The sequence below is a fragment of the Xyrauchen texanus genome, chromosome 28, assembly GCF_025860055.1.
Source record: "Xyrauchen texanus isolate HMW12.3.18 chromosome 28, RBS_HiC_50CHRs, whole genome shotgun sequence".
Taxonomy (NCBI): Eukaryota; Metazoa; Chordata; class Actinopteri; order Cypriniformes; family Catostomidae; genus Xyrauchen; species Xyrauchen texanus.
The window spans coordinates 27,394,245-27,422,220 of record NC_068303.1 but is presented as its reverse complement, the minus strand read 5'-3'; the positions used below and the strand labels follow the sequence as shown (position 1 = coordinate 27,422,220).

Here is a 27,976-nt window from a genome sequence, read left to right as displayed (position 1 = left end):
TCTCCCGGCTATCGTTGCCCCCCCCCCTCCCAAAACAGGTCAAGCGCTTCTGTGTCGGGTTTCTTTAGGGCGGGGGTCTGGCTGCCGGAGCGGGGGTTTCTCGAGAGGGGGAGGAAGGGCAGGTCCCTCATCATCACGTTCACTCCCTTCATCATTCCAAAACATGAACATCGCAACGAGGCGTGTCTGCGCTCTCTCGACTCTGCGTCCGGGATAGAAACGCACCGGAACACCAAAGAAACAGCAGCAACAGCTGCTGCCAAATCAAGCGAAACAAAATGCATCGTATTGACCGCGCGCCGAGACCGGACGCTGTTTGATGTAGGCCCTTGCAGATTTTTATTAAATATTTATTTTATATCAGGACATTTCTTGACTATTTGGGAGAGCGCGGCCTAGCTTTCGCTGCAGCCGGCTGAATGAACGATGCGGACTTCACCAGCCCCCTGATTCACCGCCACATTTCACACGGATGACCGTTTCAACACATCAGATCAGCGCTGCGTTTCTTCTATCTACGTGTTTTTATGGGATTGATGGGGATAGCTCGTAGCAAGGGTACAATGTTGAAGTGGAGACGGCTGATGCGGTTGTCCAACCGCTCTTTAATGGCCTTCGTCTTTTTCTTCTCCATGTCCACGACCTGCCTGTACTTCATCTATGCGGCTCCTGGAATAGGTAAATTATCTGTATTGATCATGATGAGGAATGGGAGTAATGTGATCAAAACTGCAGCTGGTTTAGTTACTCATCGCTGTGTTAATCGCGTTTCATTCATCACTAACCACAAATACTGATCAGCAGGCTGTTTGCCTAGATCGGCATCTTTTTTGGGCACCACAGCCTCATAATAATGCTCAGAAATGCTGACATGACGTACAGTGCTGCACGCACGCTTCCATGGCGACCATATGTGCTGTCTAGGCCAATAGTATCCAGCTGCAGAGCCGCAGCACCACCAGTTTCAGAACACCAGCGCCAGAACCTGAAGTGAGGGGCGGAGCTTACGTTCGAAACCGAGTAGCGCCACCTAACGTTTTTGGAGAGTACTTTGCTTTTATTACAAACGAAACATCATACTTTATACGTATGTTATAATGATTCTTTAAGGTACAGTACAATAAGCACTTTAAAACATTGATCTTGTGTAATATAATTGTATATAGTTATCCGTTTCATTGTATTATGAGAGTTACTTCCTGATCATGATGGTGAAAAAAAATGCTTGAAACTTATGGGCATTTTATATGAAATATACTTTATTTCACAAGAACATGTGCAGCATGCATTTTTCTTTATGTAAAATAAAACATGCCAAAAAACTAAAAAAAGAGAGAAGATTCAGCATAATTTTAAAAGAAACAATAAAAATATATACAACAAATGACCAATTCACCCCTAGGCCCATTTTATCATGACAATCCTGTATAAATTAAACTTAAAATGTATCAAATGAGGAATTCACTCTCAGGCCCATTTTGTCCTTACATTCTTGCTAAAATAACTCCATGTCATCCCTGAACACAAAATGAAATAGAAAGGGCTCTCTGGAAGCTTCTGACTGTTCCAGGAGATTGTTGCGGGCCTTTTCCTTGTGGTCTTCATTCATTCGAAATGTCTCTACAAGAGATGAAAGCACCACACAATAATCTCAACATAAAAAAACCCATCAACTATAAGGTAACATTAACTCACAAACAATGCATATAACAGAGGAACGTGGAACAAACACTTTAACACCTTCACAAGATGTCTTCAAAACTTTTAATACAGTAAAGTATGACAACATATTCAAGCTTCATTAAGATGATAAAGTTATGCACAAATTAAATATTTAGCAGATAAACGCTGAACTTAATATATGCGATACTTTTTCACAACATGATGTCAAAACCGTTACACAACTCACCATGCTCTCCGTCATGCTTGTCTCATTGTCAATAACTCCGCCCCTCACTTCAGGTTCTGGCGCTGGAGTTCTGAAACTGGGGTTCTGAAACTGGTGGTGCTGCGGGTCTGCAGCTGGATATGTCTCGTCTAGGCAGGCAGCTCGCTGGGCTTTGAGGCACAACGAGTTTGTTAGATTCCCTAAATGGGTAAATTAAACATTATCCACTATACAATGGTTCATTCGTGAATTGCTAATGCTGTCCATACAAATTTGAACATACGAATTGTTTTGAATTGTGGGCTGTTTATATCTGTTTGTTTAGCTCAATTGCCTCTTGTTGTAACTGCTAAGATCATAAAGCCAGACATATCCGAATTATTTATTATAGTTTAGCACAATAACTTTATCTGTGGTAATTGTTGTAAGACCATAATGACCACATGTAACAATGTATATTTTCTCATTAGCATGGTTTAGCACTGTAATTATATTTTCTAGATAGGGTTGACAAATTTAAGACATCTTCTCATTTGACAATAGTTAATGCATGAAAATCAGTAAATCAATAACTGTGATAAACTGTAAGAGGTGAAAAGCTTGAAACTCAAAAAATACAAGACGCATAGTTTTCTTCAATTAAATCTTCGTTTATTCAAAGTAAAAATGTTTTCATTCTTTTTTTTTTCATCCGGACCGATGTCTACTGTAATTTATATATATAATTTAAAGAAGGATTGGTATTTTCCACTTAATATATGTTCATTTCAGCTAATTTGTTTTTAATACATTCAGACTGTTTTAATAAATTGACCTTAAAGGGTAACTAAACCCTAAACCAACGTTTTTTAGTTAATGATCTGTAAGCATGGGGCTTTATTAGTACTGGTCATTGATTCAAGTAATTTTTTTGACATTTGTGTATAAAGTGTTTTAATTGTACAATATATGGTTTAAAAACGTCTGAGTGCTGCCCTGTGGCTACTGCAGTTGCATTTTCCTATTGGCTGTTTGCGGTACTTCATGACGTAAGCGGTGACAGCTGACGTAAGCAGGTTCCAGCTCACCACGCCAGATTCATGTACATGTCGTCTTGCGACCGTGTGAGGAATAATAATAACATAGAGCCTGACAGCAGCTGTCAATTAATCCGTCACTAGGAGTCTCAGGTCCCCCGCTCAGCACCGCACTCAGTTCGTTCCCTCTATCCCCGCCGGGGTCTGCCCACTTTTCCAGCATTTTCAAATATTTTTAGTGGGTGGAGTCAGACTCTGAGCAGGTGTTTAGTTACCCTTATAGGGATAGTTTACCCAAATATTTAAATTCTCTCATCATTTACTCAATCTCACACCAGGCTTTCTTTATATTAAAATATATTATCACAATATTTTTTTCATATCATTCGATATCGATATTTATCACAATAGTCAATCACGTTTGCACATTGGACATTTTTTTGAATTTCCAAAAAAAGAAGAGAAAACAAAATCCTAAACAGTCTAAATAATCTTTACAAAACTGCATTGGCGGCCCAGACACAGCCAATACAGTGGTGTTTGAGGGATCTTCTATGAAAATATTACAATATTTTATAGAGTTTATCAATTGAGTGCAGTTGGATATGAATGTTATAAGAGGATCTGTTCATTTTGAATCATAATGAAGGTGTGTATATATATATATATTTTTTAATTACAATTATTTTAATATTTCTTTACATACAGATATCCAAGTATGGGGGCATATAAGCCCTTGTGACTGAGGAATGATAATGTATGGGGGTTCAGGAGTATCTCCAGGGAGAAACTTTTGAAAATGTAAAAGTCTGAATGGACCATTTTTCTATTTTCATTAAAGTGAGAAAGACTAGGCTACACACTAGTAATTGTTTTGTCTTTCATCCTTGTCAGAGATGATGAAATCTGAATAATTTCACAAAATTAGAACAGAAATCTATTTGTTTATTATTAAATACTTGGTACATGCTGATTAATAAAACTAAATTTAGAAAGGAAAAATGTTATGCACTATTGTACATGGCTTTGTGGTGTTTTTTTAAGCAATGATACAGGTTAGTAGTGTTGTACCGTGAGGTAGCAGCATTAGCAAGGCAGGTTTTCCACAATACCTGATGCTGTGCAGCATCTTTTTTTTAAGCCAAAATAGTCCCACGCAACTGACATACTGTTCCTCTTTGACACTGAAGTTTCAACAGTGTCTGGTTCTGTCAAGCCTGAAGCCATTGTAAAGGTTGTAAAAAGAGCTCGCAGAAGATGCTCACTCTTTTTCAATAAAGGGCTTTCTCACTTCAAGCCCACGTATTTTGCAAAACCGCTTCCCAATGGTGAGCGGTGCATTATATCTTGTAATGAATTACAAAGATTGCAAAAAGATTACAGTGCTTGTTGCACATGCACAAGACACTCACACTTTTTCAATTAAGAGCTTTCTCTCTTCAATGCCTGATATTATGTGCAACCCCATCCCAATGGAGAGCGGCGCATTATATCATGTTATGAACAAACCAATTTGTCCTCTTTCCCATTACGTGGACTCATGGCAAGCTTTTACTGGCATACCAACTGGGTGCTGAAAAATGATCGAACATGAATACAATCCAGTATGCACGTCAGCTACCATTTCAATGGTGTTCTGTCTTCCACGGTTTTGTCCGAAAATGCACCGGTTTTACAAGCCAAAATAAACAACCTTGTTGCAAAGAACACGATAGAGGTCGTTTCATATTAATTAATAAGCCTGCTGCGCGAATGCGTGGCATGTCCTCACAGGCGTGTCAGAGCTGGTGTTTACAATGATTAAGCACAATTTGTGCACAGAGACTTGCTGCTTTGCCATATGGAAAATCTGGTCTAATGTCAGCTGGGTGAAAAGCACACTTCGGGCAGGAGTTCATGCTTGCACACCTCATGAATGAGCGTGTTCAGACCATTCTTCGGTGTCTGTTTCATTTCAAACTGAAAAAACATTACCACTGAAGTAATTAAATTTTTATGTGCATTGCGGTAACTTGCCACTGTCTGGCTGCTCTAGCACCATGGACAGCTCCAGCCTTCTACCAACAGGGTGTTATCCTGGGTCAAGTTTCAGAAAGAAAGTGCTGGCCACAAATGCATCCAACACAGGTTGGGGCATGGTGTGTAATGGATGCCTGACTTTTGACACCGTCCTGGAAACAGGTGTGAAACGGCTGTGACTTATCAACTGCCTAGAGCTACTGGCTGTCTTTCTAGCTTTGAGAGCTTTTCATTTCGATAATATGAATCACCACGTTCACAATCATTCTACGGTACAAATCACTGAGATCAAAATTTTCCCCAATCTGATGGTTGATGTGAACATTAACTGAAGCTCATGACCCGTATCTACATGATTTTATGCACTGCAATGCTGCCATATGATGTGCAGCATTGGCTGATTAGATAATCACATGGATGATTGTTGGTGCCAGCTGGGCTAATTTGAGAATTTCTGTAACTGCTGATCTCCTGGGATTTTCAGGCACAACAGTCTCTAGAATTTACTAGAATGGTGGCAAAAACAAAAAACATCCAATGAGCAGCAGTTCTATGGACGGAAATGCCTTGTTGATGAGCGAAGAGAATGGCCAGACTGGTTCGAACTTACAAAGTCTACAGTAACTCAGTTAACCGCTCTGTACCATTGTGATGAGAAGATTAGCATCTCCGAATTCTATTCTGAGATGCGGGTTGGTGCTGTTTTGGCAGCACGAGGGGGACCTACACAATGTTAGGCAGGTAGTTTTAATGTTGTGGCTGTATATGTATATATTATTCTTGGGAGATAAAAGAATCTCGATATTTATCACAAAAAAAAATCCACAATATCAATTTTAAGCTTTTGGGTAATTTTCGGTATTTTACCTGTGTTCTATTTCTAGATGATCAGGTGTGTGTCACAAAAAACACAATCAGTTTGGCTTTCTATGTCTCTATGAAGTTGCTAATGTTAGCTGCCTTGCTAATGATTAGGCTACACCAGTCACCGTGGAATCCAGGCTAGACCCTTGATTGATTCCATCTGGACTGCAAGACATCATGAGGACAGTTACACCCTCTCATCGTCTCTAGTGAGCAGCATGACAAAACAACAGTGCTGTGTACACCAAAGCTGATCTTTCTGTGCTGAATTCTTGAATATTTTTCTCTAGCACCGAACACGCTTTATCCAAGAAGACATAAAAATTATTGATTGCACTTTTAAGATTGCATTTCTTTATTTTCTATGAGCAAAGTATATTTTCTTTGTTCCTTTTGATTTTGCAGTAAAAAGGGACCATGACATTTTCTTGACTGGTTCTGTGAGAATTACCCTATATATTTAAATATGTATATATACCACAGTTAGTTCTGGTCCTCGAATCTGATTGGACGAGAGACGTTACATGAGCACTGATGGTGTGACAGCATCAGCAATCAGATGCTTCACTGTGTGTGTATCACTCCGCATTCATGCTGTTCTAAACTAAAGTGTGTCTGTAAGGAGTTAGTGGCATTATTTTTGAAATGACATATGTTAGCCAGCAGGTGGTGGCATTTTTGTGTGTAATATGAGCCAGTTTGTGATGTAAAGTGAATCCGTTAGTCATTGTTTTCATAGAACTGTGCTCTGTGATTGCTCGTATTAATACTAATACATTACCAAAGCGAGGAAATGGCTTTAAACGGACAACTTCAGGATTAAGGCTCATGCTGAGAGACTCAACAGACTGATTTATTACAGAACTCAAGTGCTTGCCTTTTATCGGAGTTGCCACATTGGATACATACTGTTTAAAATGGTGGAGGACATCGCTGTTATAGTGAATGACTCTTGCACACCGGCTACCACGAAATAGAGAGGAATACCCCCGCTTGGATGTCTATTTTCCACTGAGAAATATCTGATTGGGTTTGGCAACAGGTGATTGCACACACTCCTCTCTCTCTCTCTCTCTCTCTCTCTCTCTCTCTCTGCGTGTTTATCCAATAACTTGTTAGAAACAGCACAAGCTGTGATACTATTTCTGAAGTGAAATTTTTGAATTACTAACAGAGGCTTGGACGCATCGTTTTGAACCATCAACGGCAGATTCTGATCGGTCGCGTAATAAAGTAGTTCCATGCACAAATGCGTTTTTATGACCGTACTCTGTTTTTTTTCTAATTTTTTTAAATTTACTTGTTAATTGAACTGTTGTATAAGCAATATCACACTTGCAATCGTGCTATATAGCCCTACATCAGCACTGCTGTGATTCAGCCGCAGGCACGAGGCCGCAGGCCAAGTGCCGTAGTTACTTCGTTAAGTGAGGTTACTATAGTAAAACTAAGCTTTAGATTCCTTTCATCTCAACCTCTTGCCCATAGCTTTAGTAGGACTTTCACACAACAAATGTATCTATTCTTAAACATTTTGCAGTTTGTCTTTTAGGGGTGCTGCTATCTAAGTTGTCCAGTTTTCGTCTTAAATCCATGAATGGCCGAGATTCAAGGCTGATCTTTTTTGCAGCACACATACACTGCTACTTTAATGAATGAGCGCTTGCTCAGCCCTTGATGCATGACAGTGTGGACACTGTAAGGTAAATTGTTAGCAATTCTAGTCATTCATGTATTTAAACTTTCAGACATGGTGTAATTTAGATGACTATGCCAGTTTTTTTTAAAACGTGTAAGAATTACTTGTGTATGAATATTAAGTTGCCCATTTTCTTTAGTAATTACGGTAGTAATTCTGACTTGCTGCTCAGTGAGCACGGAGAGGATAAAGAGACTGCAAACGGGCATAAAACTAAACAACAAATAAACATGCAAATATCAGTATACATGATGTAAATTGAGTTGTGACAATTAGATGTTGTGTAGAGCGATTGAGACTGTTTGAGCGATCATGAGCACTATTAGCTTCTCCCCCTTCAGCATGAGTGCTCTCGGTGTCAATCAAACAGGCACGGTCTCCACATGCTCTCAATATCTCAGCACTATTCCCAATTTAATTGAGGATTCCAATTTAAATCAGACTAATGTTGGTGATAATACCACTAATAACAGATATTACTGTTTAACCTTAAGTAATGGCACAGCATCTTCACTTATTGCTTAATAATTCGTGATTTGTTTTACAACAAAACACCAAAGGTGGTAAACAAATCATAAATACTAATGATTCCTCACAGGAGCAGTTTTGGAGCTAGTATAAGACAAGTTTATTAATTTTTTTTACATATTTCTGCTGTGTGTTGCCCTCATGGTTTTTACTGGTTGCCAGTATGTCACAATGACCTTTGATATTGACAACAGAACTATTAATAACTGTTTTCAATACAATTAATGTAAATTTACCATGTGGGGCATAAACATAACTGCAGAATATAACTTGCTAAAGTGTGGCTAAGGGCACTTAAAAAAGAATATCGGTGATTGGTATCGGCCTCAAATTTCCTGATCAATGCACGACTGTTGTCTTTAGTTGTTTCACTGAGTGTTTACGAAAATGTCATGGTGCTTGAAGCCACTGCTAATGTTTAAGGGCTCACTGAACAGTGTTGTCCTCATAGCAGTTAGAATAAAGAAGGTATTTCACTGCCCCCTTGGGAATCAGGTTTTGTGTTGATAGACCATGGTGCCACTCAAAAAGCTGGATGACATTAAACAGGTCAGGCTTCTGTCCCTGCTTTCAGTGCCTGTTGTAAAACCCTTCACTTCAAATCCAGGAAACCCTTCAACACATGCCACTAGGAAACAAATAGCAAAATCCCTTGCTGTGTTTATATAACAAGTGCCCAAGAATGTGTGTGTTTTTTCCTCACTGGTATTCTCTGGACTGTATGAAGAGCTCTGGGCTGCATTTCCCAAAAGAATTCCATGCTTGTAGAGACCATGGTGCTATGGTTTCTACAATATGAATGACCTTTACATTTATATAGTGCTTTTTTGACACTACATTCAAAGCACTTTACATAGTGAACAGGGAACTCTCCTCAACCACCACCAGTGTGCAGCATCCATCTGGATGAAGCAACAGCAACCTGTCCCCATCAATATACTGGGGCATTAGGACCCACAAAGAATGCAAGGTGAGCACCCCCAGCTGGCCTCCTTAAAACCTCTTCCAGCAGCAACCTTAGTTTGCCACAAGGAGGTCTCCCATCCAGGTACTGACCAGGTTCAATCCTGCTTAGCTTCAGTAGTTAACTGGTCTTGAGCTACAAGGTGATATGGCTGCTGGCAATGGTTGATATACTTAGGCTGGGCGGTTAGGACCAACCAATGTAAGTTTGTCCCTATTGGTGTTTAGCACTCTGGTTACGCTGGTTACATTGAAACGTGCCATTCTGCATGAAGAATGGGCAAAGCGGCTTTGTGCTGCTCTGTTTGTGTGTTTCTTACTTTGATAGTTTTGTGCAATAAGATGTTATAGTTATTTAGCCTATTTATTTGTTGTTACCATGTTAAAGTGCTGCTCTTAGCCTCTGTATTTCCTGATCGGGATCACGTGTACAAAACGGAGCCTAATTACATGTTATTGTCCTTACCAACACCAACTGTTCAACTATAGCTGATATAATGACTGTATTCTATGTCTATATCATAAAACAGATTTAAATCCAGATAGATATCCATTACATGGTAAAAACTATGTGGAAAAGCCCTTTAAATTCAAAAGTTTGGCTAGTTCGTCTACATTTTTTAAAAGTTTAAAAAGCATTTAAATCAAGCATACAGTAATGTAATGTCCTTAGACATTACAAACATTTACAGTAAAATGAGGCCGTGTTCTGTTCTAGCATAACAAAATGGTTTGAATCTGGTGTGAAAGAACATTGACTGGCCTGCACAATGCCCAGACTTAAACCCCAGTGAACACCTTTGGGATGAATTGGAACCATCTTCTGTACCATCAGCCAACATCAGTGCTCTTTTGCCTAAATGAAAGCAAAACCCTATAACCATTATCCAACATCTATTGGAAAACCTTCCAAGAGTGAAAGCTGTTATATCAGTAAATGCAGGACCTATTAACTTGTTAATATGCATGGTTTTGAAATTAAATGTTTAGCAAGCACATATGGGTGGTGTTGGTTGAGCAGGCTCAGCTATTGATTTATGCGGAATAACCAAATATATAATATCAGTCTATCACTAGAATTTACTGGCTAGGATGACGGTACATTGTTGTAAAAGTCAATCTGTGGCCCTTATGTTTATTCCTTTTGTTTTTTTTTTGTATACTTTAAACTATACCTTTAAACAGGACTGTTACTAAAGACATAATGATATAATTGTCCCTACAAATACATTTCTTGGAATGCTTCTCATAACTTATTAAAATGAACAACAAATAAAACAATTTGTTCAGTTTTACATTTGCACATTTGCGACTTTACCCTTTTACTTTTTTTTTTCTGGGCAACTCAGTGAGTACGTTACGACTCACAAGGTCATTTTACTGTTGTTACGATTCATAACTATTGTGTCCTCTTAACCTCATTAAATCTCTCTCTTTTGCAGTCAACACATATTTCTTCATGGTACAGGCTCAGGGTATCATGTTACGAGACAATGTGCGGACCATTGGTCACATGATCAGGCTGTACACCAATAAGAATAGTACTCTGAACGGCACAGGTAAGAGAGCACACATGCCTGCATACATAAATTAACTCCCTACAATAACCAGACTACTATTTAAACTCAACCCTACTTGCAAATATCCTGTTTCTCTGCTTTAATCAGTCTTTTTGTTTGTTTGATATTATAGATTATCCAGATGGGAATAATTCGAGTGAGTATATCGCTCAGCCAACCACATACCTCCCTGAGAACTTCACGTATTCTCAGAACCTGCCCTGCCCCGAGCGGTTACCTTCTATGAGTAAGTGCCTTAAGTTAAACAAGCCTAAGGGTGTGTTCACACTTGTAGTTCGGTGCTTTTGGTTTTCTTGGTCCGGACCAAAAACCCAAAAGGAAAATGATACAGTTAATCCTGGTTCGCTTAGCGTTCACGCTGGCATTTTTAACACTGAACCTAAAGATACAAAACAAAAGGCATCAGGAAAATGTCACAACCTGATTGGACCGCTTTTATGACGTATATTTTGTGACTGAACTTGCCAAACATCCTAAACAATGCTGACTGCTTGGCGAAATGCACTCGTTGGATTTATATATGTATATATGGTGGTATTTTTACCAGCTGAGAACAAACGAAGAGCTAATAAAATGTGTGAAGGAGTCAAAACAGCGCCAGGAATTCCTCCGTTGCACACACAAACGAAGATATGCTGCAAGGACAGCTGATGCCAGTTCTGACGCCTGTACCGAACTGTAATGGGCAACATTGCTCCTATGATGAGAAGAACCAGGTATGCTTGAGATCAGTATTAGGCAAATTATTTCCTGTTTTTGGTCCGTTTAGACGTCTTTGGTCCATGTTGCATTCATATATCAGTGGAACCGCACCAGAGTTCGTTTGGAAGCGGACCGAGACCCACTATTCAGGGGGTCTCGGTCCACTAGTTTGGTGCGCACCAAGGTTCGTGTGGCAGTGTTCACACTTGTTCAAATAAACCACATTAACAGAGCAATCACACCAGAGTTCGTTTAAATCAAACCAAACCTGCCAAGTGTGAACACACCCTAAAAAGGGAATCACAGCTGCTGGCTACTAGTGTTGTCACAATATCAAAATTTCACTAGAATGTACCGATACCAGTACAATTTCACCACAGAAAAAATAGGTAATATGATATTGAACACATTCTTAAAATGTTACGTTTCAATAAGTATCAAGAAACGAAACAATAGCATGTTTCCTTCAATTGTTTCTCAACGTGGGTGGGATTATAGGCTGGTCGTCATAGTTGCGCCGCCTCTACTGCCGTGACATCATCTTAAACATTACACAAACTGACCAAAACAATAACACGACCGCTAGCTGTTAGCTACTAGCTAATTGTGCTGCATAAAGCAGTTGTTGCATGGTGATTTTACACAAGTGTAACACTTAAATTGGCCTGATGCATTAAAATACTGCCTTAATAGGAAGGGGTTTAAAACTGAGTAAGAGAGTTCCTTGATCTAGTGACTTTCAAATTTTCTTCGAAACGTTCAATTTTCACATACTCCGTTCTGTCTCTCACTCAGGACACTTATCACACATTTCTCATGCATATTTGCTTAGAATTCTTGCAGACTCTCGATGTGGTTATGTGCAACAGATCTGTTTTATGCTGCAAAAATGTGTGCACTTATATGCATTGCAGATAACATAGGGTGTTTTCTTTGCTTAGCTGGTTGGTTGAAAAATGCTGCTGTTTCATTTGCAGAGGGTCAGATGGAAGTTAACATGACTGAGGTACCTATGGAGGAGATTGAACTAAGGCTTAAACATCTCGGCGTTCAGTTCGGAGGCCACTGGAAGCCCAAAGATTGCAAACCACGCTGGAAGGTGTGTCACTGTGGCAGTTAAATATTATAGATGTTGTGTCCATGTTTTTTTTTTGTCCCTTTGTTTTTCTTTATGGAAATGACACATTGCTCTGCATTCTTTACACAAGTTCAGAACAACTTTACCATTGGCACCATTGAGTCTCATCTCTACAGTGCACACCTAGTCTGGTTTCAGAATCAACGTTGTCTCTCACACTGAGGGGATCACTTCCTCACAGCAAATGTAGCAAGGAAGTGAAAACATCAAATTCAGAATGCTCCTGTAATAATTAGGGTTGCACCAATACAACTTTTTCTCTTTGAATCCGATATCTGAAATCTCATTTTAGAATATCTATACCTCATTGTGTGGAACAAATGGTACTCTTTTAAATGTAAAGAAACCCAAACCTCTAACTACACATTATGGTCTGCGCTTCACTTATATAGCGCCTTTTTAACCTTAACGATATTCAAAGCACTTTACACTGTGACTCATTCATCCATTCACACTCCCATTTGTACACCAAACGCAATCGTACACATTATTTCAATATAAATGTATAGCTTATTAAGAAAAGCTTAATTGTTAACTATTATACTGGGTAATGTAGCTGCAAAATTTACAGTAATTCCAGCCTAAGTCTTCAGCAAAAAAAGAATCCAGTTTTCATTGCACAATTTTTTTCAACTTGTATTTGGACTTTTTTTTTTCTTTCTCCAATTTAGTTCGAGGATATCAGTCCACTTTTCATTCGCAGTTATTTTTTGGAACCCATTCAACTTAAATATTGTTGTTATTTGTGAACAAATAGTAATTATAATTAAGTTGAATAATTATTATTGACATTTAGAATTTTAAAATACAACATTAATATATTTCAGTCGTGCACCTTTAACTTTAATACCCGCTGGCTTTTATTTTGACAGTCGGGACACTCCAGGAAGTCCTGGAAATGTCTGTTTGTAGGCTAGTTCACAGTATTATAATTTAATTTAGTAAATTTTATTTAGCACGTGCAGGTGAGAAAATGAAGCGAAGATATGAAGATAATGAACGTACAAAATTTAACATGCAATTTTAAAATTGTATACGTTTTAAAGGTGCACTCAGTAACTTTTGTAATTGTTTCATCTTGGACTTGCACTGACACCTAGCGGCTTGGATGCAGCATCATTTAAAATCAGCTTGTAGAAATTTAGTGAGCAGTATGCAGCTGGTCATGTGAATCTAACCATGTGTGGACCTTCTCCATGTACTGTATATTAAATCAGCTTTTATAAGGTTACTGATATGACTGGAGTGATAACTTTTTTGATGAGGAAGTAAATTATATAAAATTGCAAATACTCAGTAACAATGGATAGTAATGAATTACATTTGATACACGATTAAAGATCATGCCTTGCAATGCTTATTAAATCATCGCTAGTAGATATATTCCCACATGAACAGACAGTTTTTTTTTTTGGCCCTCACAAACAAGAGGTTTGTCACTTGTATGTTCATTCATGGCATCATCATAACTGGTTTTGTGTCTTTCTCAGGTGGCCATATTAATCCCCTTTAGGAATCGCCATGAGCATCTTCCCATTCTCTTTCAGCACCTCACTACTATGCTCCAACGTCAACGCTTGCAGTTTGCCTTCTATGTCATTGAACAGGTACGCATATGCAGTTCTGTACTGTAATGTTGCACTGCCAACCACTGGTGTATACATTAGAGGTGTCTCCCTCACAGCTTAAAACCAGAATGTAGTATTTGCATTTCTTTTATGGTTTTTTACATTTTGATTGACTCTTGCATGTTGTCTTTAGGATTGTATTTCCTATGCATTTTAAATAATTAGTGATTATGCTTTTAGATGGGTACTCAGCCGTTCAACCGTGCCATGCTGTTTAATGTGGGCTTTAAAGAGGCAATGAAAGACCTGGACTGGGACTGTGTGGTGTTTCATGACGTCGATCACATCCCGGAAAACGACCATAATTACTACGGCTGTGGTCAGATGCCTCGACACTTCGCCGCGAAGCTCGACAAGTACATGTACATGTAAGTGAGCCATCTGCAAGCACTGGTTTAGATTTCCAAAGTTATTCATTTTTTTCACTTCCTCCTTTTGTGTTCCCCCCTCTCTCCTTTTATTTATATATATGGCATAATCATATTTTTCTCATTGTTTAACTTCTTTTTTTTATAGCCTGGCTCTAGATTAGGGATGCACAATATATCGGCAGCTGATATCTTATTGGCCGATAACTGGGAAAATCGAAATATTATTATCACTCCGATAATGGAATTAACTGCAATATTTTCGGCGATCATTTTTTGGTTTATTTGCATGTGACTAATAATCTCTGACTGCCTGCGGCATCTTTCCTTCAGGCAAGGACTCGGGCAGCCGCAAGCGACAGTGCGCATGTGTACAGTGTGTCTGTGTGAGTGAGAGCAGGTGAGAACTTGCTCCGTGTGGATTATTTCAACATCTCTGCACCTTGTTACGTTGTGTTGGGTCTGGTTTTAATTAGAGATCATCTGCTGTAAGTAACATGCCATTTCCCATGTCGTGTTTCATGAGGCAATAAATGAAATCGTGACAAAAACACGTATGTTATGTTACTTGGGAGCGATCATTTTTGTGTATTACTTAATGAAACATAAACAGAATGTGGGAAATTGCACATCGGTACTTGCAGCACAGCATTGTGAAACAATTGTTTCATTGTGAAACAACAGCCCTAAAACAACCTAATGCGGTTCATAGATCTTGACAGAATTGTTACAGAGTGACTTCAGATGGCTAAAAACATTAGTTTGTAAGTGAAACGAGTTGAAGAGGTTTCTAATATCATGATGCCTGGTAAAAGGGGGAAACATTATGAATGGAACTTCCAATATCAATAAAATAGCCTTAAATAAAGAATAGTTGCCTAATGAAAACTTTTTGACCCATGACAAATGAACCTATATAACGCATTGAAAACCAAATTTTCTTTACCAGCGTATCAAAGTACACAGGCACCAAAGTACGTGCGCTGACAGATGTTTAATTGCAGGTAGTGAATATAATGTGCATGGTGAGTAACAGTCCGACGTCTCGGATTCGGAATGACCCAAGAAATGCTGTTAAACACACAGACACGTGCTTGAAGAAACACACTTGTTTCATATTTTTGACAGATGACAGAAAAGCCTTCTATGTGCATGTCTGATGCGCTGTTTGTTCGAGGCGTGCAGTCTCGTGGAACACGCGTATGTACATGGTTCTCGCTCTTTCTTTTTTTGCATGAATAGTATAATATATAATACAAATATTTCTTGCATATCGCCAGCCCTAGGAGGGAACAAAAATAATTTATTCACACACGCTCAAAGTCATTACACTTCCGAAGCAGCTAAACTGGGACCTGGGATGAAAGGTAATAAAACACCAACATTAAACCTGCGACATCCCATAATAAGTGATGTATTTGCCTGGCCAATGAAATACCCAACCGGTAGCCCATGATGGAGAAAATTCACAGATGAATTAGTTTCAGTGCCAAAGGGATGTTGCTCTTCACAAATGTTACAACACACATATTAAGTACACTTCATATTTTTTCAGTTTTTTTCATATATTATTTAGTTAAAATAAATAAAAAATTAAGTTCAGAGTTTGAAATCAAGCTGCCTTGCGTTATTGTGTAGGCTATTGCTTAACGAAAATTACCCCATAGTACCACTTAGCATCCAATCAGCTGTAATACCGGTGTTAGTCGGTTTGAATGTGAACACCCCACTGGTGTGAAAATGATGATACCTTGGCAAGTCTACTCATGACCATTCGATCTGTATGATGTTACCTATTCCCATTATAATTGTTGTGTTCAAATTTCATAAGTTACACAGTGGAACTGTTACAGGTTAGTGCTGAAACAAGCATCTGCGAATGGGACGCGCATAAGCACACAAACATAACAATCACACACACAACCACTGCACATGCAGTCTGGCTATTATCATAAATATTACATCATGTTTGCAGAGATTAGGGTTTGCATTGTGTGTTTTATCGTTCAATGTTCGTCACATGCTGTGTATAGCCTCATTCTGCTTTAATGCCATCAGGATTACCGTAAACACATATAAATGGTTACCTATAATTTATGCAAGTGTATTGTCATTTATTTCTCATTCAAATCAACATTCATCTGTAATAGGCACATTTCTGGTTCATGTTACATCTGCCAAACTTTAAATAGCAGCAAGTCCAAATTACAAACTTTTAAATGACACATATTTTTCAAATGAGAAGCTTTTAATGTATTAGATGGCAGTTCCAGGTTAAAGGATTAAAAATGTAATCTTTTATATGTATTGGTTATCGGTATTGCCACAATGAGCTGTGAATTATCTAAAAGCACATAAAGCTAGCATAAAAGTAATCAACACCGCTCCAGTGGTTAAATTCATATCTTCAGATGTTATATGATATGTGTGAGAAATAGAACAATATTTAAGTCCTTTTTTGCTATAATCCTCCCTTCCCAGTAGGTGGTGATATGCACAAAGAATGCAAATCACAAAAACAAAGAAGAATGTGAAAGTGGAAATGTATATTAAAAAAGGTCTTAAAATGTATCCGTTTCTAACCCACACCTATCATATCTCTTCTGAAGTCATGGATTTAACCACTGGATTACTTTTACAATGCCTTTGTGCTTTTTGGACCTTTTTGGAGATATTCTTCAAAAAAATCTTTGGTCAGCAGAAGAAAGAAAGCCATACACATCTGGGATAGCATTAGGGTGAGACAATGATGAGAGGATTTTCATTTTTGGGTGAACTATCCCTTTAAGGGTGTGTGAGTGTACAGACTGTTGTGTTGTCATCCACCACCTGTAGAAAAGATCTTAAGAGATATATCCAGCATGTTTGTGAGTGTTTAGTTAGTTGGTTGGTTGGAGTGTTTGTTTGTATTTGAGGTTTTGTCCAATTGAGGATGGGAAGGTGATTGCAGGGCCCTTTTCACTGAACCAGAAATGAAAAATCTACAGGTTTGAAATTCACTTCACCAAAAACTGCATAAAATGTGGAAAAACTGCTTCATGAAACAAATTGTATACCACCTAATGTTGTGCTAAAACAATAGTTTTGTGTTTTAAACCACAGCTTCTTTTATTTCACTAAAAAAGTGTCTTGTGATTTGCTATCATACAATGTTTTTGTGTGTTTAGATGTTGCTGTCGTTTCCTTCATCACTCTTGTGAGCTTGTGGGGGAGATTAAGTGGAGAGAAAGTTTGACTTCTTTCTAATAAACTGTAGTCCAACTTTAATTTGATAATCTTGGGACTGTTTTTTTTTTTTTTTGTAAAGTCATTTATGGGCAGTTTTTCTTCAATTACAGGAGTAGTTTGATTTCAGTTGGGTTAGGGATTGTGCTGAAGAATTTCAGTTGGCCTTCCACAACACAATGTTTCTTCTGTTTCAGTCCTGAAGTTGCAGTGTTCCTAAATGTATTGGCATTTAATTTTGTTGGCAGCTTGGCATTCTTCAGGAGTCAGGACCCTTGTGGTCACGGGTGAAAACTCTGCAGTCGAGATAAGGTCCTTTTGCATGGTTTAATTTAATTCTTCCTCTCATTTAGGGTTTTTCTTACATTTTCAGCATTTTCACAATGATTTGCATTTGGAAAGTGCATGGATAGTTGATGTACGGTTAACTGTTTGATGACACACCTCCATTCGAATACCAAAATCACTGTTCGGTTATTCTTCACATGCAGTAGAGGTCTGCAACCCTGATCTGAGCCCGATGTAAACAGACAAACCGCTGTGCTGTCAGGGCAGGTTCCGGTCAGTTTCTTAATAAACTCAAAAAAAGGAAACATACCTTTTTCAGGACACTGTATATTAAAGATAATTTTGTAAAAATCCAAATAACTTTACAGATCTATATTGTAAAGGGTTAAAACTATGTTTTACATGCTTGTTCAATGAACCATAAACAATTAATGAAACGGTCATTAATACACTAACAACTTACAGTCAGTTGGCAATTAAGATCACTGTTATAAAAACGTAGGACATTAAAGAGACCTTTCTACTCACTCTGAAAAACACCAAAAGAAAGATGAGTATGGTTCCTGCTCATCTGCGTGAATTTGCCTTAGGTATGCTGAATGAGGCATGAGGACTGCAGATGTGGCCAAGGCAATAAATTGCAGTGTCCGTACTGTGAGACGCCTAAGACAGCGCTACAGGGAGACAGGAAGGACAGCTGATCATCCGCGCAGTGGCAGACCACGTGTTACGATTCGATTACGATTCAAAGGGTAACGATTAAATTATAAAACCGGATCTCAATCCCATTGAGCATGTCTGGGACCTGTTAGATCTGTTGAGGGCTAGGGCCATTCCCCCCAGAAATGTCCAGGAACTTGCAAGTGCCTTGGTGGAAGAGTGGAGTAACATCTCACAGCAAGAACTGGCAAATCTGGTGCAGTCCACGAGGAGGAGATGGACCAGATACTGACCGTTACTTTTGATTTTGACCCCCTTTGTTCAGGGACACATTAATCCATTTCTGTTAGTCACATGTTTTCTGTTAGAAACTTGTTCAGTTTGTCTTAGTTGTTGAATCTTTTTTTGTTCATACAAATATTTACACATGTTAAGTTTGCTGAAAATAAAAGCAGAAAGTGAGAGGACATTTCTTTTTTTTTTTTTCTTTAATTTATATATAGGGAGAGTTAGGGGCTGTCCACAGGCATTTGTGCTTGTGTCTGCACTGTTTTTCTATGGGAACACTCACTGGATGGACCCAGATCTCACAGTTTATTTTTTTAGCATCTCTTGCTGTATGTACAATAACTAGACAAGTTCAGTGCTTAACCATTTAAAAATCCAAAGCAAACAAAAATCAAGAGGCTACTAAACCTCAGCAATATAACTCCATGCACATAAAAATAATCGAATTTGCTGCCTCGTGGAAATGTGAACTTGAGCAGGCTAAGCACATATCAGGTTTGGCACTTAATTATGAATTTTACATGAGTTAAATGAAAATTCTTTCTGCTGTTAAAACTTGTATTATTTGAGCAGTAAAGTTGTTAAAATCATAATTTTAACAGTCATTTTAGGGTTTATTACATTACATCGTCATGGCAACAAAGTTGTACAATTATTTTATCATTTGAAGATATATGTATATCCCTGCTTTTTTAAGTAATGTTTGACACACAGGCTAACTATTGGAATGTTCTTTATTCACAACTCCTGGCAAATAACCGTTCATGAACCCTTTAGTCAAGTTTTGACTAAAATGCTTCTGAGACATGGTGATTTTAGGGTCATGCGTGTAATGCAAATTTTTTAATTTGTGAATTGTGATGTAAATGCAGCCCTAGTTGCCTCTCAGAAGTGTTTGGATTAGTGTAGTTAAATAATTTACCTGTATTTTGAGCATCACCATGGACTGATTTTAGACCTTGCGTTGAAGATTTGCCTGAATAAGGCTATTTTTGTCCTCTGGACATATTCTGGGTAAAACCAAAGGGGTGCAAACAAGTAAATGTGTACTGTATCTCCTTGTGAAGTAGCATCACAGTCTTTACTCTTAAACAGGCTTGTTCTTTTGTTACCTATTGCTTTCAAGTGATTCCTGATGGTAAGGTTTCTTTCATTCTTTTTATTTTCCCCTTCTCATCTCATTTTTATGTTTTACAAGTGATGGTGGAGTAGAGGTATTTTAGTTTACCAAGTGTGAATGTATTTATTTCAGACTTCCCTACAATGAGTTCTTCGGTGGAGTAAGTGGACTTACTGTCGAACAATTCCGTAAGATCAATGGCTTTCCCAATGCGTTCTGGGGCTGGGGCGGAGAGGACGATGACCTCTGGAACAGGTCAGTTATGTTTGATCATTTGCATGTGCATAATCATAAGAGCAGAATAACAATTGTTTTTTTTTTGTTTTTTTAAACTGTCCAGTTCGTTTTTTATTACACTGTTTAGTTTGTAATGGCCAGTGAGCCCAGTATATCCAGCAAACAGTTATTGCATCATAATGCTGTTTGTATCTGATGTATGAAGCAGGTTATCATAAACAAATAGATTAACATGTAACAGAAACATATGTTGTGTGTTTGTGTTTCTTGTTCTCAGGGTTCATTACGCAGGTTTCAATGTGACCAGGCCAGAGGGAGATATTGGCAAATACAAATCTATCCCCCATCACCACAGAGGAGAGGTCCAGTTCCTGGGGAGGTGAGTACATAAACACACATACTTACAAAAAATAAAAATTGTATAAATATACTGAAGACTGACTACAGAAGGCTTGACCTAGACTCCGCTGTTTACAACTAGCCTTTTTAATCTATCAAAATATTTATGTATTTATAAAAATGTTTATTTAAAATAAATATATCTTTTTTTTTTTTCTTTTTTTTTTTTACACATTAAACATGCTTTTTATAGAAAAGTGATTAAAAACTAAAAGTAAATTTAGGCCTATTGCACGTTTTTTTTTTAATTTAAACCGTCATTAATCAATGAAACATTTTTCATATAGCAATAAAAAAAATAAGAATTGTATTTTTGCATAATAATAATAAAAGAAAATGCTTTTACTACATACTATAACTGTTTGTTTTTAATCAGTGTTTATTTACACTAAGTGCAAATAGCCCATCTTTTTATGGCAGAGTCTATTTACACTAACTCCGCACACCACCGCTCAGACCACACAAGACAGCCATGACAGATTTATTTGTGGTCAACTGCTGATCAAATGAAGGCGGGCATATTACAATTTTTCGTGATGGGGCAGAGACATCAAACCAGTTAACGGGTTAGACATTAAGTAGATTAAGAGATTGGATAACTAAGTTACTATTTGCTCTCCAATAGTCTGGTGGAAACAGGATTTCATGACAAACTGCGCCCCCATGTGCAGCTGTAGTAGCTCTGGGTCTAACGACGGTATGTGTATGTGTTGTCGTGCTGGAGATCCGGATTCAAATTCCACCCCTTGACATAGGTTGTCCCCATGTCTGTACTATTAATATATCCTATAATACTACTAATAGTAATAAAAGAGATTCCTCACAGTGATTTGGTCACAGTGAATGTTGGGGAGTTGAAAGAAGGATTTGATCCAGATAAAATTAACCATGAATTTACTGTATTAATATTTTAGTAACAATGTGTTTTGGTGGAAACTACAGTTGCAGTCATAATTTTACATAAACTTAGTTTAGTCATTAAACCAAATTTTTTAACCACTCCACAGATTTTATATTAGCAAACTATAGTTTTGGCAAGTCGTGTAGGACATCTACTTTGTGTATGATATGATTAATTTTTCCAACAATTGATTACAGACAGATTGTTTCAATTTTAATTGACTATATCACAATTCCTGTGGGTCAGGGGACTCCTTGGGAGCAATTTCCAAAGCATGAAGGTACCACGTTCATCTGAAAAAACAATAGAACTTAAGTATAAACACCATGGGACCACGCAGCCATCATACTGCTCAGGAAGGAGATATATTCTGTCTCCTAGAGATGAACATAGTTTGGTGCCTAAAGTGCATATTAATACCAGAACAACAGCAAAGGACCTTGTGAAGATGCTAGAGGAAACAGGTGATGAGTATCTATATCCACAGTGAAACATGTCCTATATCGACATAACCTGAAAGGCCGCTCGGCAAGGAAGAAGCCACTGCTCCAAAACTGCCATAATAAAGCCAGACTACAATTTGCAAATGCACATGGGGACAAAGATCTTCCTTTTGGAGAAATGTCCTCTGGTCTGATGAAGACAAATTTTTTTTTTACTGTTTGGCTATAATGACCACTTATGTTTGGAGGAAAAACACCATCCCAACTGTGAAGCATGGGGTTGGCAGCATCATGTTGTGGGGGTGCTTTGCTGCAGGGGGGACTGGTGCACTTTACAAAATAGATGGAATCTCGAGGAAGGAAATGTATGTGGATATATTGAATCTCAAGAGATCAGCAAAGAAGTTAAAGCTCAGTCACAAATGGGTCTTCCAAATGGACACTGACCCCAAGCATTCCTCCAAAGTTGTGGCAAAATGGCTTTAGGAAAACAAAGTCATGGGATTGGAGAGGCCATCAAACAGCCCTGACCTCAATACGATAGTAAATTTGTGGGCAGAACTGAAAAAGCGTGTGCCAGCAAGGAGGCCTACAAATCTGACTCGGTTACATCAGTTCTGTCTGGAGGAATGGGACAAAATTCCAGAAACTTATTGTGAAAACCTTGTGGAAGGCTACCCAAAACATTTGACCCAAGTTAAACAATTTAAAGGCAATGCTACCAAATACTAACAAAGTGTATGTAAACTTCTGACCCACTGGGAATGTGATGAAAGAAATAAAATCTGAAATAAATCATACACACTACTATTATTCTGACATTTCACATTCTTAAAATAAAGTAGTGATCCTAACTGACCTAAGACGGGGAATGTTTTCTACGATTAAATGTCTGGATTTGTGAAAAACTGAGTTTAAATGTATATGGCTACGGTGTATGTAAACTTCTGACTTCAACTGTTTATAGTTCTGATGTACTAACTATGGTGTTACTACAGTAACATTTTGTTAATAGTAGTTAATAGTAACCATGTTTAATTTTGTGGTTACTATGATTTTACTAGAAAAATACTATGGTGATACTATGGTGGTTACTTTTTGTAAGGGAAGGTTAGTGTTAGATTTAGGGGTTGGTGTAGTGTCAGTGGGACTCCAAAGAAACACAATAAAAATGCTGCAGTGATGCCCCTATACTGTATGCCTGTATTTAAACAGGGGTGTTAAAGTATCTTCCACTATTTGCAGTTAGTGCAAAGAAGATGCTTTTTGTTGCTTTTTACACTGTGTAAATAGCATTTGCCTTTTATTTATTTTTATATATATATTAGTGTAATCCAAACAATAAATTAGCTCTCTTTTTAGTTGAACATAGATTTATCCATCACACATTTCTTTGCCCACTTTCAGGTTTTGGATGTACTTCCATGGAGTACTGGAGTCCTTTTTGGCCACTAGATAAGATTACTAGATACAGGCAATGTTATCCAGATGTTATAAAATATTTCCTGAGGTAATTCACTCAATGTGATCACTCGTCCCTTCATGTTTGAGTTAGCAAAGGGTCAGTTTCACTAAGGATGTTCCTTATTTTCTTCATCGATAGAGAGCATGATCACTGCTCCGCCTTCTATCTCTCTTCTGTTTCTCACCAATTAATAATTTGAGTAGTTCACCCAAAAATTAAGACTCCGTTTTGAAGAATCTTTACGCAGTCTCCACCATCTGGTTGAACGGTTGTTGTTGCAACTGCGGCTGTCCACTGTGGTGCTTGAATGTACATAACAAATACGTCAGTTGGCAACAGCATGAGAGGTAAACACTGGAACGAGTGCACTATAAAGAAGGATCACATATTCCAGTTTGTTGGACTACTGTTTTCCCTAGTTTTGACTCCGCTTATGCATATAAGGTATACTTCCAATTTGACGCGGACGCTCATCGTCTGTGTACAGTCAAACGCGAGCCTGTCAAAATATACTCTATATAACTGTGCGCGCATGTGCGCTACGACTGCTATGAGACACCAGACTTTCTCCTCGGGAGTTTAGACACTTAAATATGTCTTTATATTCCTTCAGACTAGAGTTATACAAATGTAGGTATCTTCTGACCTCCTCACACACGCTCTCTTGACTTGCACATCCACTGTTGTTGTCTTTACCTTCATCTCCTGATGTTTAGCAGCGATTACATCTTCAAGCACTTATTTGTGATAGCAATGGCTCAAAATGTAAGTGTTGCCACCTTGTGGACCCACTGATTAGTGCAAATAACTTCATGTGCATTCTGCACGTTCAAATACGTGTCGTTAGAAACATCAGGCTGCGTGCATTCAGTGCTCACGACGAGAATTACATTGTGTGCCCTGTACATGGATTCTTGGCATCTGAGCGAAGCATACTTTTGGCTTAAAGCACAGGAAAGACATGTCATAAGTCATAAAAAGGTAAGAGTTTTACCATCATTAGCTGAGCGATTGTGCATGCCACTGGACACAAACGCACACAGTTCCTAGACTACCAAAAAGGACAGTTATTTACTAAATATTATACGAGTGATATGATATGACTTTTAATGAGTTAGTGTAATCTACCTCACTGATGAAAAAGCCTTATACAAAAATGATGTACAATACTAGTTAAACCATCATGAAGATGCACCAAACATGCAAATTTTTTTATCAAATTTTATTAACGTCACCATTGCGAATTTTTCCAACTACCTCAAAACAAATGAGTTACCTTGGTTTTGGCAAATTGACAATCATGAATCCCCACGTACTAAAGCCGTCCCACCCAAGGAATCCGGGCTGAGAACGGTTTGTAATCATGCCGTGTTGAACCGTGCTAAAGTAGAAATGCTACATGGTATAATCGTTCCTCACCATGCTCTGAACCGTTTAGTCTGATGATGGAAAAGTGACTATACTCGTTCATAGCACCACTGTTGTCAAGCTCAAAAAGGAGGGGGGGGTGAAGCATTGTAAAAGTGTCTTAAAAGTAGTTCATTTGACACGTACAAGCATTGTTAATCCAAGTGTTCAGTAACTCAACAATAGGTTTATGTGAGGAACAAAATGTAAGAAACTAAAAATTTACATCGTTATTCACTGATAATCTTCCCCTTCACCATAGCTTGCATCTAGACCACGTTTATGTTCAAAATTCAAAAATGGGCTCCAATTCGGTTATTACACACGTGAGAACCAATACTGTTTTGGCAACAATGATGCACTATTTCGGATTCTGGATGCAAGTTTCTGCAGAATTGAAGATTACAACTTAAATTTCTGTCTGTACCTCACAAAAATAAAAATAAAATCTTATGATTTTAGAAGTCATTTTGAATTTTTTGCAAGATAATAATGCAAGAATTTAAACATCTAGAGAGTGAAGAGAAAGTAAGTAATAACAGAATTAAAATTTTTGGGTGAGAATTTTTTTCTTTCCACTGCATTTTCAATCTTTACCTCTGACACATTTACACTTGGCCTGACCTCAAACCAATGTTGTATTCGTATGTGCCTGTTGGTATGTAACCCACAGTGGATTGACCTACGCTTGACAAAAGCATATTTACAGTAATAACTTTATTGGCCTTGGCATATTGTAGATTATCCCAGGGACATGCTGGAAACATGCTAGCATGAGTTAAATTTCTCTCTCTCTCTCTCTCTCTCTCTCTCTCAGGTACAAGTTGCTAAGGTACTCAAAAGAGAGGCAACATCTGGACGGCTTGAAAAATCTTCAATACACTCCAGAAATCTCTCTGAGCAGCTTGTATAAAAACATCACAGTGAATCTGAGTCCTGAGCTCGCCCCCATAACAGAGTACTGACAGGCTCCGCCCACCCCTGTGTGACCCTGGGGTCAGGGTGGAGGAAAACGTGACGTATCGATGCCAAATGCCCTTAAAAACAGGAATGAGAAGGGCAACGGCCGGTCTAATGCACAGTTAATTGCGTGATGTGTTTATGTGTGTGTGTGTTAGATCACTGGATCATATCTGTGAAGGTGTGTAGTGTGACTGTGTATGGTTAATTGCATGTTCCTGTGTCCATGTTGGCTTAAGTGAATCCGATCACAACACATTCTAAAAAAGGTGGGGAGTGCCAGCATCAACAAATCAGATGTTTACTACAAAGCCTTAATAGAATTTGATAGGCTATCAGACTCTGTAAATACATTCATATGTGCTTACATTGTTGAAAGCTTGGTTTTACATTACAACAGCACTCTTGATGCCAATAGACATTTTTCATGTTCTGTTAGTATAATTTTTTTATACATATCTTTTTTGAAGACAATACTTGTTTAGAAGTCAATGCGATTTAAATGGATGTATTTTAAATCTTAAATTCGGCTTTAGTTACACATTTTCTTCTTTTATTGAGAGATACATTTCACTCCAGTGGTGTGTTATAAGGTTTTTATTTCAATCCCATGGCTATACAGAAAGCTGTGACAAGTGAATGCATGACCCAGACTCCCCTGTAAATAACTGGCTTTTTAAACAATGCTTTAGCTATTACCTGCGATTCCATTGGAAGTACTCTTCCTTTTGGCAGCTATTGTTGTTTTGACTTCTGTTAATTTAATCTTTTTTTTTTTTTTATGTTTATGGGTGTGGGATTAATTTTAACTGATTGACTCATAAAAATATCATCGATGACCATTAGAATGCAGGAAAATGAATCAGAAACAACGAACAGATTACCAGCTGCATGCCTTAATTACATTTTTTGTTACATGGTTATTTTGTCTTTAACATTTCATTATTATTATTTTTTTTTTTTGATATTGAATGTTTCTTTTTGTCTTTGCTTTTGAGACAGGAATAGTGCAACCCAAAAAAAAAGAAAAGAAAATGTAGTCATTATTTACTCACTCTATTGTAGTTCCAACCTCATATGACTTTCTTATGTGGAACTCAAATGATATATATTAAAAGATTTCCAGTTTGCTGATTTCAGTACAATAGGAGTTGAAAGTGACTCACTTTAAAACTTAACGCACCTAAAAATGTCATAAATGTAGTTAATTTGGATTGTATCATATTTCAAGCCTTCTGAATACATACGATCACTTTGTACAATGAACAGACCACATTTCTTTGTTATTGATAAACACTTTAATACGATCAAACCTCATTGGTTCTTGTATAATGACATTATGATGTTGGTCACTAGAAGAGCAAGACCCAATGATATTTGATGCTATTGACGTGTCGCTATATTGGATTGTAGCTTGGATTAGCAACTTAAATTTCAGTGTGTTCATTATACAAAGTTATTGTATGCCTTCTGTAGACTTGGATTATGACGCATGAGTCACATGGACTACTTTTAGGACAGTTTTGTGTACTTTTGTACGCTTTAAAGTGAGCCACTATCAACTGTGACTATTGAATTCAGAAAATGTAACATCCTCTAAAATATCATCTTTTGTGTTCCTCAGAAGAAAGTTGCACTTTTTTGGAGCAACATGGAAGTGAGTAAATTATGACACTTTTTCATTTTTTAGGGTGAACAATTTTTTTAATAGCATAATCATTCTCCTGTCTCTGTTTTGAAGTGCACTCCAATGTAGTAGATGAAGGAAAGATTTGACTGAAACTATAACGAGGTGTTTACGGAGAGAGTTTATCTTTCAGGTCTTCGCAGATAGTCCTGATCTGATGACTGGTCGGGTTTACAGCTGCTAAAGCCAAAACACCCTCCGCAGGGTTTGCCGTGCGTCTCAACCTGTGTGTTTTTTTTGTCCGTCCGTCTGTCTGTGTGTGTGGCTCTCAGTGTGAAGTACTGGGCAATATTGCACTCTGATCAGACAGTTAGTTGGGCCAAGATGAGAGAGCGATGTCTGCGTTGCTCTTGAATGGCATTTGAAGTACACTTGGGCCATGACGACTTTATTCTGTTAAAGTTTTGAGCATCACAAGATGTAGGAAAACGACACTTAGACTAGTCTTTTTGTTGATACATGTTTGCCTTTGTATATAATTGTATTGTTTAGGAGTTGTTGAT

The 27,976-nt window shown here is 37.9% G+C and overlaps 1 protein-coding gene across 2 annotated transcripts; it reads left to right on the top strand.

The window, feature by feature from the left end:
- LOC127621582 (beta-1,4-galactosyltransferase 6-like) lies at window positions 1-27,976 on the top strand. Of its 2 annotated transcripts, XM_052095238.1 has the most exons (9): window positions 1-678; window positions 10,420-10,536; window positions 10,670-10,783; window positions 12,237-12,358; window positions 13,888-14,004; window positions 14,206-14,393; window positions 20,107-20,229; window positions 20,489-20,590; window positions 25,644-27,976. In XM_052095238.1, exons 1-9 carry the CDS (start codon window positions 528-530, stop codon window positions 25,789-25,791), a joined length of 1,182 nt encoding a protein of 393 aa, XP_051951198.1. In that variant the 5' UTR covers window positions 1-527; the 3' UTR covers window positions 25,792-27,976. The 2 variants fall into 2 exon arrangements, with proteins under 2 accessions (XP_051951198.1, XP_051951199.1); XM_052095239.1 differs by lacking the exons at window positions 1-678; window positions 10,420-10,536; window positions 10,670-10,783 and adding an exon at window positions 11,134-11,273.

Coding starts and splice junctions, on each gene's coding strand:
- LOC127621582 (XM_052095238.1), top strand. CDS start 528: ATGGGATTGATGGGGATAGCTCGTAGCAAGGGTACAATGTTGAAGTGG. Junction 14,394..20,106: donor CTCGACAAGTACATGTACAT/GTAAGTGAGCCA, acceptor TATTTATTTCAG/ACTTCCCTACAATGAGTTCT. Junction 20,591..25,643: donor GAGGTCCAGTTCCTGGGGAG/GTGAGTACATAA, acceptor TCTCTCTCTCAG/GTACAAGTTGCTAAGGTACT.